At 37.5% G+C, this 14,291-nt stretch overlaps 1 protein-coding gene across 4 annotated transcripts in view; it reads right to left on the reverse strand.

Annotated features, from left to right (window-relative positions):
* Positions 1-14,291, reverse strand: part of MLLT3 (MLLT3, super elongation complex subunit) — a 117,908-nt gene that overhangs the window by 22,032 nt on the left and 81,585 nt on the right. For all 4 annotated transcript variants that reach the window (XM_027635087.1, XM_027635086.1, XM_027635084.1 and 1 more), the window contains one exon: positions 12,644-13,252. In XM_027635087.1, the coding sequence (XP_027490888.1) occupies positions 12,644-13,252 (609 nt within the window). The remainder of the gene's footprint in view (positions 1-12,643; positions 13,253-14,291) is intronic.

The following is a 14,291-nucleotide window of genomic DNA, read 5'->3' on the forward strand; positions in this document are numbered from 1 at the left end:
ACTTGAATTGAAAAAGGGGGAAAGGCCTGGTCTCATTCACATGAAAATACCACCGAGATTGCTCTGCATTAGAATTTTCTCTCAGTATTAACTAACTGAGTGAACATCACAGGAAGGAATGGATATAAATACATATAAAATTGTGGAATATTTTCCTGGTAAAAATTTTGCTCTGCTTTAGCAAGATCACTTTGAGAATTCAAACCACAGAAAGTCCCAATGAAACACATATGATCATCCATACATTTTAAAAAAGGTTCCTAATGATTTTTAAACAATTTACATTATTTCCTTAAAAAGCTCTGTCTGAAAATTTATTCCAAGAAATACAGATCAGCATAAATATGAAAATTGTTAAGCATCAGAAATGAAACCTACATTTTCTGACTTAGAAATCAGGGTGAGAGTGCAACTAGAGGAAATAGTTGCTTTCAACATAAGAATGAATGTTATTAGCAGGAAAGACTTATAGAAGGAACTACAAATATGCCTTCCATATATGAATATGGATTAGTGCCGACAGCACTAGTTAAGAAAGGCTGTCTTTTTTCACTTAGGCAACGTTTTTTGACAGTTTTACAGGCTCTTATCCCAAGGACTTAGGTATTTATGGCCTTACTCACAGGTTCCTAATCACTGAACAGATTTATTTTTTTTTATGGGTTGAAATTAGCTAAAGGGTGTCCTTCGACAAGAAAAGCTTTAAGATAGTGCCAGCAAAAAGCTTCTCTCATATGGCCTTTTTCTGTTTTACCAGTTTTCTCTTCCTACAGACAGGCTAATGAGAATTTGGGCCCAAACTGGTCATTAGTGCAATGACCCGATATGATTTATTGCATTCTTAGACAGTCTATTTCATTTTAGTGCTCTCACACCAATGCACAGGAGACAGTGGCTTCTTTATTAGGCCTGATTGAGGGATTCTGTGCTTTGAAAGAGATCAGCAAGAAAAGGAACTTTTCTTTGGCTCAAGTTTTCCCTGAAAAGGTACCTTTTTCACCAGCTCTAAATCACTTGGCTTCTGTAATTTCCAAAGTCTTGTCCATTTTTACAAGTAGTGCAACAACTCTCTCTTGAGCTGCAAACAACTTTCAGGCAAACTCATCTGTTTATGATACAGGATATAACAGAGCTGTTTCTGTAATATGTCATGGTTGCCCCCATTTGTACAACTTCTTGGGGCTGTCCTGTGCAGGGCCAGGAGCTGAACTTGAATGATCCTTGTGGATCCAACTCTGGATATTCTATGATTCTATGACTCTAAAAATAATGCCTATCATTTAAAGTTCCTTAATAATTCTTATATTAAGAAATAGAAGACATCTGTATGTGGGTGACAATGACTTTTCTTGCCTTCCCCTGAACTGCTCTTAAGGGAAGCTTACATTTTGTTTCTTGAAATAAACTTTAAGTGACATAGCAATATCTCATTTCATATCAGCCTGTTTAATTATTTCCTATTTTTAATGCACAATAATCTAAAGATTTATGTTTCCATTGCTATAGAATCACAGAATTAGCCAGGTTGGAAAGGACCTCCAAGATCATCAAGTCCAACCCTTGATCCACTACCGCCATGGTTACTAGACCATGGCACTAAGTGCCACATCCAGTCTCATCTTAAAAACCTCCAGGGACAGAGAATCCACCACTTCCCTGGGCAGCCCATTCCAAGGCCCGATTACCCTTTCCGTAAAGAATTTCTTCCTAACACAAAAAGTCTATATACTTGAAACTGCTTATAGCTGAGCACTATTTCCACTTCCACTTTGTCCAAAGTTAGAATTTCAGGGAGGAGGAACATGTTCCCCAAGACAAGCCTTCTTCTCTAACAGGACTCCTACACTTACAACTTTTACCAACATTTAAGTGCCTAGTCACTGACCACTGCCTCAGTTTTTAGTAATCAACCCATCTGCTGCTCACACAAGAGGTTCCCTCTGAACATCAGGAAACACTTTTTCATTGTGAGGGTGACCAAGCATGGGCACAGGCTGCCCAGGGCAATTTTGGCATGTCCCTCCTTAAGAGATATTAAAAAAACATCTAGACAGAGGCCTGGGCAACCCTCTAAGTGGCTCTGCTTGAACAGGGCAGGTAGACCAGATGACCATAAGAGGTCCCTTCCAACCTCAACCAGTCTGCGATTCTTTAAATTTGAAAAACATCCTTCATTTAACAAATAGTATCCAGAATAGACTCTAAATTAAACTTTGCAACTGTTTTATTTGAACAACTGCACTGGATGAAGTGGGATTTCCATTTCCTTAGAGACTGTCCTACTGAAACATGTACCTATTTTTGAAAGAAAATAATTTTCCTTCTATATTTATGTACACAATTTTTCTTAGCTTTATAAATCAAAAATAGATTTGAGACAATGCTAACAAGAACTCCGAAATACTCAAGACTTAGAGAAGACTCATGTACAGGAGACTGAACTAACACGTGAATAAGAAAGTTCATTTGCAGTATACTGTACAATACAGTTGAAAGACAAAGCACTAGTGAAGGTTGTTAACCTGCAGGGATATTTTTGTTGAAGATACCTTACTGGTAAGAGTGGAAGACACATAGTAAAGAAGGCAAAAAAATACAGGAGAGAAGATTAGGGTTTCTCAAGTAGAACAGCTGAATACTAGAGTTTCCACAGATTTCAAACCTACAAGATGAGTAAATTAAGGATAAAATAAACTAAAAATGTGTATGGTCATGTGAGTATGAACATGCTCCTTAACAAACTGCAATAGGCAAACTGATGGAAGTTTCCAACAGGTAATCCCAACTAAGAAGAAAGTAGACTGTTCTGAATACATAGGTAATGCTGGCAAAGACAGGCTCATATGAAGGCTTTTCAAAATTGGTAAAAACTGTTTTATCTAGACCACATTTCCTGAAATGTGTGAAAAGACATCAATATTTGCAAAGAATTGATGAAGTATGAGCAGCACCACATGGGGAATTTAACAGCTCTGTATTCTATTCAAAGTCAGAATTATATGGGAAAAAGATAAGGTTCACTGATGGAAGAGGAAGACATGCTCAATAAATTACTTGTTTGAAGAATATTGCTTATTTTGTAAGCTCCATTGCATGAAAGGCCTGTGATGACAGAATGGCAACTGTCCCTCTTCTAACCAAATTAGGGGTTTTTTTTAAGCCAAATTAGGCTGACAAGATTGATTGATTTTCCAAGAGTTTGACTTAACAATTTTTAAACTTTCCCTTAGAGAGCTTTCACATATTCTTTATACAAAGGTCTCTTAAGCCAACAAAGGAGAGAAATGTGTTTTAGAAAGAAAGTCTAACCCTCAATTTTAATACTAGATACAAAACAGAAAATTCAGTCTAGGTATTAAAGCCAAGGTGGCAGTTTCATTCAACTAATCTACATCATCTGCTCTAATGGGATTAACAGAAGATAGGTGGTAGTTTTTCTGGCCAGGTCCAAAAGCTGCTGTGTTGGAAGGTAACCCTTCCTGATTCCCTTCTCGTGCCCTGTTTTTACTACTGTGCCCTACTTCACATATCAGCACTGAGAAGGGCACATGTTGATGCACTCACAGTTAGTTCCGGAGACTGAACAGTTCGCAGTCACTTTTGGGGCAGCAGGAAGGTGGTTCCTAAATTCTCCCAGATCTGAGGTTCTGATGTTAGAAATTCACACACGCCTATTAACGAAAAAGTAGCTGGAGAACCGTTTACAAATAAAATTTCTTTTACGAGTGTTATTCTGCACTGTCTCAGCAGGTACTCACAGACTTCACAAATTCACCGTAGGTCCTCTCTATTCTTACGTAGTTTAAACTTTGTAGAACACTCCCTACACTAAAACTTTACTATGAGGAAACCTTGTCAAGTCATAGACACCAAGTAAATACAGACCTCAATATATGAAAAACAACAGCTTTTTTTCTGAATTCCTGCTGCAGAGTTCCTATGCACTGTCTTTGTTATTGCAGACCACTGACTCCTGAACTTATGTCCTGGAAAATGAAAAAAAATTGTCCAAACTTTCACCATACTACAGAGAGATCTAGTACAGATCTTTGTTGGCCTTGTCAGTTTTATAGCAAGCCTCGCTGCATTTAGTTTTTCCTCACACTTAACTCCTGGGATTTAAATGATTATGTGAAAATCTCAGCTTTCATTTATTGTACATTCTAGTTCCAGTGAAAAGCTGGACAGAGAAAAATACAAAAATATATGCTGTACCCTAAAAAATTCAAGTCTCTAAAACAAAACAAAGCCCCTCAAACTATTTTTCAAAATGTCATAACTTTTAGTCAATCTTGTGATACTGTAGACTGAACAATGATTTTTAGATATTGTTTGACAATAATACACTCTACAAATACTTTTCTCTATAGGTATTTCTGAGAGATCTGACAGTATGGTTCCTAACCACTTGCTCTATGATATTATAATGTGTTTGTCTAGTAGTTTTCAAAAATTATCATGCATATTATATACAAACTATACAATGCTGATTCTCTGAGAAAAAAAACCACATGGAACAGACTTCTATTGTCTTACCAGTATTTTCCCATTTACAACTGACACATCTGCATGCTGTAACTCTGCTTACACATATACTTTTACAAAAAATATACTACAAAAAGTAATACTCGTTTAAAGCCCCTTATCTCTCCCTTTCAAATTTAAAACGTTTTTGATAGTGTGATCTCAGCTTTACTTTGAGAGAGTTTTGCATCTGTTCCATAAGGTGTAATAAGATACTAACACAAGATAAAGACAAAGCAAATCTTTCAAAAATAAGAAAATTGATACTTGTTCATATTTAAACTAAATTCCACTCAACTGTTATAAGGTAATGTATTTGTAATACAGTTAATAAAGGTAACTGAAGTTATTAAAAACATAGGTTATAACTATTATTTCAAATACTGGTTAAATGAAGATCTCGTGTAGTACAAGTCAGATCAATCTTGAGTTTTATAGTGTTCAAAGGATAAAAAAGGCTGCATATGGAACAAATAAATCAAGTTGAAACATCTCATCTACAAACTGCTTCATTTAGCTAAAAGTGTAACATTTAACTTGCAATCTACTCCTAATGGTCCTCTCCCAAAGCAAATTTAGGTCACCAAGAGCACCAAGAATGGCTTCCTCTTTTGGCCTTGAACCTGCCTTGAACCTGAACAACTTTGCAACTGAATTGTTGTTGTCCAGAATATCCAGACCATGACTCTTTCCTTGATATTCCTGCTCAGTTGTGATATTTTACTCTGTTTGTGTAAGCACAATGCATGAGTGAGCTCAAGCGCTTATCTTTGTCCTGCCTTGGTAAAATTTAAACTTCAGGGGATTACTGAGTCCTTCAAATGTAAAAATTAAACTGCATACTTATGATGTGTCCTGTAGAATTCATGTCAGTCATCACCAGATTATAAGCTTCTGAATGGGAAGTGTTATGAAAATCTGGAGTTTGGCAGCAAACCTTCAAAAGTATATGGGTAAACTATGCCATTTTGCCCCCCAAATATAACTGTAAACTTACTGGTTCCACATAAAAAATAAACAAGCGTAAGGGCCTTGGATAGATCTAACTATTGTAAAAGAGTTTAACTACTCCAGTTGATAACTGACAGCTATTGGATTTTATTTTAATTATGTACAGCCATTCTTCTGGATCACAACATCGTTTATAGAAGTAGATAAAACACGTTCAAGGCAATGAAATCCGTATCAAGAAGATCTCACCTGATTATGATTAACATAAAATATCCTGTCTTTAATATTTTGAGTACAATCCACCCTGGCCTCTTGAAACTGTCATGACTTTAGGGGACCAGGTATATACTCTTTTTTTGCCACAAAAGAAATAATACAATTAAAGTATTGGCACAGCATATACCCAGTTAAAATCCTTACTTTCTGCAGGATACCAGGTGAATAGAATTTTCCAAGGCTGAAATATAGAAAATATGGCCCCAATCCAAAATCATATTTATCCAAATATTTGAGTAAATTCACATGAGCAGTCCCCACTGAAACAGATGTAGCCATCATTGCAAATAAACTAAAGCACTGAAGCCTGTACTAATAGCTTAATAATGACTGATATTATTCTCCTGTGGACAAAAGGTGACACTGCCTGAAAAGGCACAAAACTGAAAAGGCACCCCTCAATACCCATGACTTTGTCTCAAGAATGCAAAACATCCTGATTCTAATAAGATTACTTTTGCAACCTAGGCATTTAACCATATGTACACAGTTTCTCTCTACTGTTTTATTTCTAAGTCCTTAATATATTTGTAAGCCAGTGGTTTTCAAACATAGTATGGTAACAAAAGTATCTCAGTTTAACATTCAAGCTTCCTGCCACAGAGGATCACTACCTGTCTATCTTGCTGCTTCCTCATCCAGCAGTGGTTCATCTCACCACATTCAGAGCAGCCTAATACCTGCCTAAGCTTTTGTGAGCAAAAGCTAAACATTTTTCCCTTCATAATAACATCAAATTAAAATAGCAGAAGTATAGTAGCTGAATGGTGCCACAATACATTAAATACAGTAGATGCTGACAGCCAAAGAGCATCCTTGTGCCTACTGCCACTTCTCTAAGGAGGTCTGATTATCTTCAGGCATTGTTCCTCTCTGAGCATATATCTGGAAGGAATACACATTGGATTGTACAGTATTTACTCATTTGCAACTACTGAATTACCTCCTCAACACAGTGGTATTGTCCAACAATACCACATGAATAGCTGGCACGGTTTTAAGAGCAACATTAACTCCTGTACTAAAAGTAATGAAAAGCAGAAAAAAAATCATTAAATTATCAAGCAAAAAGTAAAGATTATAAGAAAATGACAGGTTGCAAACCAGCAGGGCCCAGTCTACAATGAAGGACAGACGTGATCAGTATTAACGCTGTTCTGCCTAATTAAAGATCTTCACAGTGTCACAGTTTCACCAAAAAAACCCAAACCTGTATACTGGGTGTTTTTTTCCCCTTGGTGCCAGGAAAATGGCACATACAGCTCTATCTCTCTACTCTTATTTCTGACTTTACATACTACCTGAAATAGCTCTGACTTTGGCTCCAAATCCTGGGAGAAAGCATGCTTTTTAGCTAACAAGAGCCTGAAGGTTTTATAAGGCCATGAGGGTTTTCAAAATGTTCTTCCACTTTAGTAATAGTCAAACTAATAGATCATGTGCCAGATTCAAAGTGGCATTTTATGGATTACTTTAAAAAGGTACTCATATTCTAACTTTAAGACTGCTTTAGGACATGCAAGTGGTTAATTAAGTAGCAATGTATAGTCTGTGTGATCACTACTATATTTTCATTGCTCTGTAAAGGCCTTCCTGAGAAAGAGCTGTGATTTTTTCCCAAAGGCAGAAGACATACTAATGTACTCTGCTCCTAATAACTGAAACTCCTTACCCCTGAGCTGTCACATTTTGCTAGCATCCATTTCTGCTCAGTATGTATTTCAATAGGTTTTGACCTGCCAAAAGGCCGCTACTATTACTAATGCAGTGACATATACAACTGCAGTGACATATACAGGCAGGAAGGGAAAAAACAATACATACCAGGTGCAAAATAATCACACCAGAAGAAGAAATTCATCCAACAGAGAAACATGAACTCTCTAAAACATCCACCAAACCACTGTCATGCATGTTCACTGCAACTGGATATCATCATCATCATGGCTAGGCTTTATGAATGAAGATTTCGGAAGGGCTCCACCCACATTTGCTACAAGCGCGCTGGTGGCTAAAAAGGCCAATACGAGATAGACAAGTCCGGTTGTAAAAGGCACAGAGGAAAGTCTCCTTAGGTGGTATCAACAAGACACGATTCTTTTTGCGTTGTCTTTTCTCCTCAAGAGTGATCCTGCGTGCTTTCTCAAAAGCACCTGCAGTGTTATAGATGATGTGTCTCCAGACCTCCCAATTGGAGGCCAGAGTAGACCAGTAATGAAGATCAATATGGCCAAGGCTGAGATGTTGTTTCAGGGAGTCCTTGTGGCAGCCGGTGTCACGTTCACCATAAAGCAAGATCTTAGGGAGGCGGTGGTCCTTCATCCTTGAGACGTGTCCTGCCCCACGCAGCTGTGTTCTCAGCAAGATGGCCTTAATACCTGTAACTGCTGCCTGTACACTGAGAACATTTGTTAACACCTGAACAAGTATTTATGATCTGCCTGATCTCCTTTGTGTCTTTCTGCTGCAGCAACTTCATGAAGACCCATGTACCATTTTTCCCTCCATACCCAGTCCAGCAAAGCCAATAATAACTAAATAAGAAGTATCAGAGAATCCCTTCTGCAATGGCTCCACAGCTCAAAAGGGGCAGCTCCAACAGTGGAAAATGCCTCACTCAGATCCAAAATTCTCTATTTCCCCATCTCACACACCAGTTTGCAGCTCACACAAATGTTACAACAATATCCTATTTTATGGATCAGACTGACAGAAAAATCAAGGTCAAGTCCTTTTTTGAATCACGTTGCTGCACTGTCCTACACAAACAAGCAAACAGCTGGAGTTTTCTTTAACTAGAATATCCAACAACTGAATTTAAAAGTAAAATCTTTGGAATTTTGAAGTGGATGCCGCTAATATGCCTATGTCTCAATAAAATCACAAATTTGCATGCTTTCACTCTGTACCTTAACTTTGCATGCTTCATACCTAAGCCAGTAAAATAGTTTTTCAGCCTTTTTTGAGTATACCTGTTGCTACCGAAGAGCTTTGCTAGCTCAGAGACTCAAAAAAGACCCCACACTCTTTTGAACACCAAGTCTATCACTATTACTGAAGTACAACACACTTAAATCACAGATGTATTTGAAAAGTAAAACTTAATAAAGCAGCATGAAGATAAATGGACACTTGTTTCACTGGTCAACAGCTCCAAGTCAACAGAAAATCTAAGTTAAAATAAATACAACAGTGAACCACACCACAGCGTATGCCAAACAGACCACAGAAGAATGACCTTATGTGTTCTTAGTCTTTGAGTCACACACAGAAAGGTTATTAAACAAGGGCAGAAAGTTTATCACTAAGCAAGGGTATGATTCCCTTAATTTCCATTGGATTTTACAAAGGCATTTGAAGCTCACAAAGGGACTGACTCCGGGACATCAGGGGACAGTGTCTGGCTTTCTGAAATGCCCTTGAGGCAACATCACGCTAAAGTATCTGGATTCTTAAAGGTGAATTTTAAGGGAGCGCTCAGAGGGTCGATTAACCATTGGCAGACATGCTCTACCACACGAAGAGTAATGCACCTCTCTCAGAGGATGCTAAACCTCTACTCCCTCCACTCCAAGACAAAGGCCAGTATTTCAAGTCTGAATGCCCAGAACTAGGTAGAGCATGATGCAGTACTGAGAAGAGTTGAGCGCACTCTGCTTTTCTGTCTGAAATTCTAGCCCATTAATTGATATGATAGAACCCACCCCAAATCACTGAACAGGGGCTATATCCAAAGAAACCAGGGGAGCAGCAGCATTGCCATCCTGTAGCACCTACTCAGCGAAACAGTACCTCTGTTTAATGATGTTTGTAAGATTCCTTTACCATGAGGACTTCTCAGAATGTCATACTTATTTTAAAATCCCAAACCCAGCCTCTGCAATTGACATGGACTACCTCTAACTCTGAAAATTCTTCAGTGTGACCAGCAACAGTAAAGAAACTTGGTTTGCAGAAAGTCCTCAACTCTACATTGCACCTTTTATTACAAATTTATCATGTTTGATATACACAGTTATCCATGTGAGTTAGTACCAATAAAGAGAGCAGTTATCATATCAGGACATGTATATTTCAGAATGAGACCATCCCTTACTGAAGAAACTACAAAATTCTTAGCAAAATTATTCATAATTTCATTACAACAATCCATACAGTATTAGGTTTGCACTATGTCATAAAAATGCACTTGAATCAAAGTTAATACTTTTGTAGTATCCTAACAATTTTCTTTTAGGTATTGATTTGTAACATGATTTATTATATCTAATCCAAATTTGCTGAATTGGGTATTGTAGTTTTGATTTTTTAAAGACATTTTAGGAATAAATCTGGATACTCTACTAAGGAATATACTCCCACATAATGATACATTCTTTGTTCATCTGTGCTACGATAGCCACCACTGTAACTGCACCAGAGTAAGAAATAACATTTGACTGAATTTTACAGCATTATGCCAGGACATGCCACTGAAGAAGCATCTTCCCAGCTTCGGGCAACTATGTTGATTAATATCATAAAGCTTAACAGACTTGAAATAACTGTTTCTGTATAGCAAAAGCACTATCACACTTTCACTTCCATTATTCTCTATGTAAAGTTGCAACTTCTCACTTTTTTTTTTTATTTAATATGAATATATTTACAGGATATACCATTTATGGATCTAGTTGTAAAATTTACTTCTTTTCCTGAAATGTTTAGAAACTTACCAAGACATACAAAAAAGTTCAACCTATTTTTTCCAACACACAGAATCACCTATATTACACTGCTTGGCTGTGTAACCTTTCCTTAGGTTCCCTGATTAAAACTAGTACAATGTAGAAGGAACAATTCTTTGTGAAATTTTGAAGACTCTCATTAACCAGGTTGCCCCGCTCTTTCTCCCACAGCACTAACAGTCGTGTGAATCCACAGGCACCTCAGGGAATTATTCCATGTTTTCTGGATAGTTTTTCTTAAACTTAAGTATACTGTTGACTTTCTAAATAGTAGCCCATCACTGACTGGAGCCATACTCAGCCTGATTTATTAAGGAGCAAAATCCAAAAGTGGCAGACATCTTTTTCACTTGTTCAGATGGGGACCACACTGACCCTCCCATGTGTGTTCCATGATCCAGAACGTCAATGTTAAAATACACAAGAGCCCCGACCACAAGGATTTGCTTCTCTTGGAGCAGACTCCAGGAGTTTACACTGTCAGTAACAGTGGCTTGCAGACCTAGAAAACACTGAATCTGCTTTTGAGCTTTGGTATAGAATTAAGGAACATCCTTAGGTCGTACAGATCAACTGTAGATGGATGAACAGCAGTGGAGTGGATTTGTGCCGACCTATGAAAAACACAGAGGTGTACCCACTACACCACTGGCAATGGGTTAGAGGTTGCAAGACACTAAAGAGGGAGACATGTATCAGCAATTAAAAAGGATTGGTTTTAAGTATCATCCATATCCATCATGTATCATCTGTAAGTTGCTACACAGGACACACCTCTATAGAGCCCGCATTTGTAAAATTCCAGTTACATTGCAGTTGCTCCTCTCAATTCTTTTGACTTTGAAAAAAAATGGAGAATTGCTGCTGCCAGTAACAGTATATGTGCCACTACATGGCACCTATTTGAATAAACAGGAAATCCAAATATCTATTCTAAATACTGAGGATAGGTAGCTAGTCTTAAGGATAGTGACATAAATTAAAATAGAAGATTCAGTTTCTTTTAAGACATGAAAAAATAATTCACACCAAGGGTAGCAAGAGTGTACATTTTCAGGTTTAAAGACAAACTGGTTAAGTTCTAAGCCATAATGAGAATGCCACTCCAACCACAGAATATCACCAGTGTGACGCTGTAAAGCAGCGCCTGTCCTATTTCATACCTTCTAAATTTTACAGCCTTTGCATGCTCTTAGGGGCCAGTCATTAAAAGGTCACTTTAGAAGTAAATTACTTTCTCCCTTGGGAGTAGTTTCTATTTAGTAAAAACCTAATGCTGACACCTCCCCACAGCAGGGCATTTATTGCCTCTTCCAAAGAGGGCAAGCAGGGTTATGCATCTGATGACAGTAACAGAGGCACAAATCAGAAAACAGAAAAATGAGAGAATTGAACAGGCAAGGCAGGGAAGAATTCCTCTCTATCATGCACACTACCCCTAGCTATAAGCAAAGACAATGGCACCATACAAGGCTTCTATCACACCTCTCCTTCTCTACCCATATCTCTACAAAAGATGCTTCTGAAAACTAAAGTTTACTAGCAGAATGATTAAAATCCTAATTATCAAAAGCAAATCATGCTTGAAACAAATGAGCAGGCAGAGTACACAAATATTTTCAGAAAAGCAAATTGCCATAAAAAACAATCTTTCCTCTTAGTAAGTCTGCTATTTTGGATAGATTCTCCTCATCAGAGTGATATGCTAGGAACTCCTCCTCCTCCACAAAACTGACATGGTTCACAGAACTGCCTCTTTTAGCAAAAAAATAACAAGTAACTCCAATATAACTGCAATCCTTTCCTGGATTTACTGAATCCTCTAACACCTCAAACCAAAGATTTAGAGTGTGAAATAAATCCTTTCCTTTTGTCTCAAAAGAAGCATGAAATGCAAAAGAACCTCAAAAAAGCAGTATTGTTTATAGCCAGATCCCATATGCTCATTCATCATAATGTTGACATTTATTAATTGATTTAAATAGGCAATACAATTCAACCAAAACATGCGTCAAGTTTGAACATCCCAATCAACTTCCTTCAGTTTGGATAATCTACCATTAGACAGGAGAAAGGAACTGGAAAACACAAATACGACACACAATTCCAAAGACTAGGAACACTCAACATATGTTAAGCAAAACCAAAACCAAATAATCACTTACTTCAGATTTGGAGGACGTGTTTTCCTCCACATCAGAATCACTGGGATCTACAATATCATCAAAAGGTGGCAGAGTAGGCGTCTTCCCTTCCAGTGCATCATTTTCAATTTTGACTCTCCCCACTTTGAGTTGAGATTTATCCTTTGTCTGTTTTTTGTCAGCTGAACAAGTAAGAATCAGTGGTGGGGCGCTAGAAAAACTTTTAAATAACGAATCCGAGTTGGTTTTTTTTCTTTTTTTTGCAGAAGGTTCATCAGAGTCCAGCACAGAGGGCCTTTTTGTGAGAGTCTTCTTTTCTTGCTGCTGCCCACAGGTTATGGCAAGGATTGGGGTGTTTTCAGATTTTGGCTCCTTGGACATGGGCTTGGGTTCCTTGAAGGCCATCTTAGGAACCATTTTTTCATCTTTTAGTGGTTTGTTTTCTTTGGGTTTCTTAGAGGATTCTTTGGAAGATTTGTTATGTTCCCTGGAAGGTTCTTTGAAGGCACTTTTATGTTCTTTTGAGTCTTTAGAAGATTTTTCTTTGTGCTCCTTTGTTAACTTGTGGGTCTTCGAAAAACTGTTACTACTGCTGCTGCTGCTATTTGTGTTTAGAATCCTAGTTGGGTCCTGCAAAAAGGAGAGGTAAAATTTTACTGAAGAATAAAAAAGAAAGAACGTTTAAAGGCTCAAAAAGCAGACACAATATGGACATAGGATTCATATTCAAAACTTGGAACTGCAGATGGAAAATCAGAAATACCTACACAAGAATAGATACAACCCCCAACATTTTGGTCAAACAAACAAAGTGGTCAAACATGAGCAGTTACCACTGCTTAACAATATCTGCAAGACAAGTTAGTTTTTACCTTATGCATTATACATGTTTTTTTAAGAAACATCATAAGATGAATATAAAGACAGTCTATGAATGTTTACCATCACCATTAGCTATCAGAAAAAAAACTATAAGGAAAAATGATGATATGAACCATATGACATCAACAGAACTACTGCACAATCAGAGCAAAACATGTGCTCTTGATGACATTTCAGGCAGAGTTTGACTTCTCTTTTGTGATCCTCTCGCCAGCTTTTGCCAGATCCTTTTCCTTATACACAATGATGACTCTGGGTCCAGCCCAGCTATAGAAGATTTGATTGGACAGCCAATAGGTAATGTCTTTTTATGGAAAACTTCCTTTACTAAAAAAGTTTTCTTCTTTATATATTTGCTCATGTTTCTGCTTAGCATTTGATTACATTTTTTTTTTAATTTAAAAAGTGAGAAGTGTTTCTGAGAAGGTGATGACTTTGAGGTCCTATAAGACCGGAAAAACCAGAAAAAGCAAAGCAGTATCTGAATCTGAAAAGTTGAAGTGGCAAGGAAAGTGGTTATCTGCAGCTATAACTGATAATAAGGGAACTGAGAATGAAGGAACCAGCAATAAAGGAACTATTCATAATGGGTCATATGGGATCCTTTCTTCTGAGAATTAACACCCAGAATTTTCAAGAGACAAGAATAGTTCTGCACTGCCCACTTGCACTGAAACTGCTAGCAGTGGGCTTTTGGTATTGCAAAAGCAGCCAGTAGACTAACTGTACTATCCTAAACACCTGTTGCACTCTCTATAAGACAAGCTTCATTTTCATATTACTTTCA

Source organism: Corapipo altera, unplaced genomic scaffold (assembly GCF_003945725.1).
Source record: "Corapipo altera isolate COAL_440 unplaced genomic scaffold, ASM394572v1 61411, whole genome shotgun sequence".
Lineage (NCBI taxonomy): Eukaryota > Metazoa > Chordata > Aves > Passeriformes > Pipridae > Corapipo > Corapipo altera.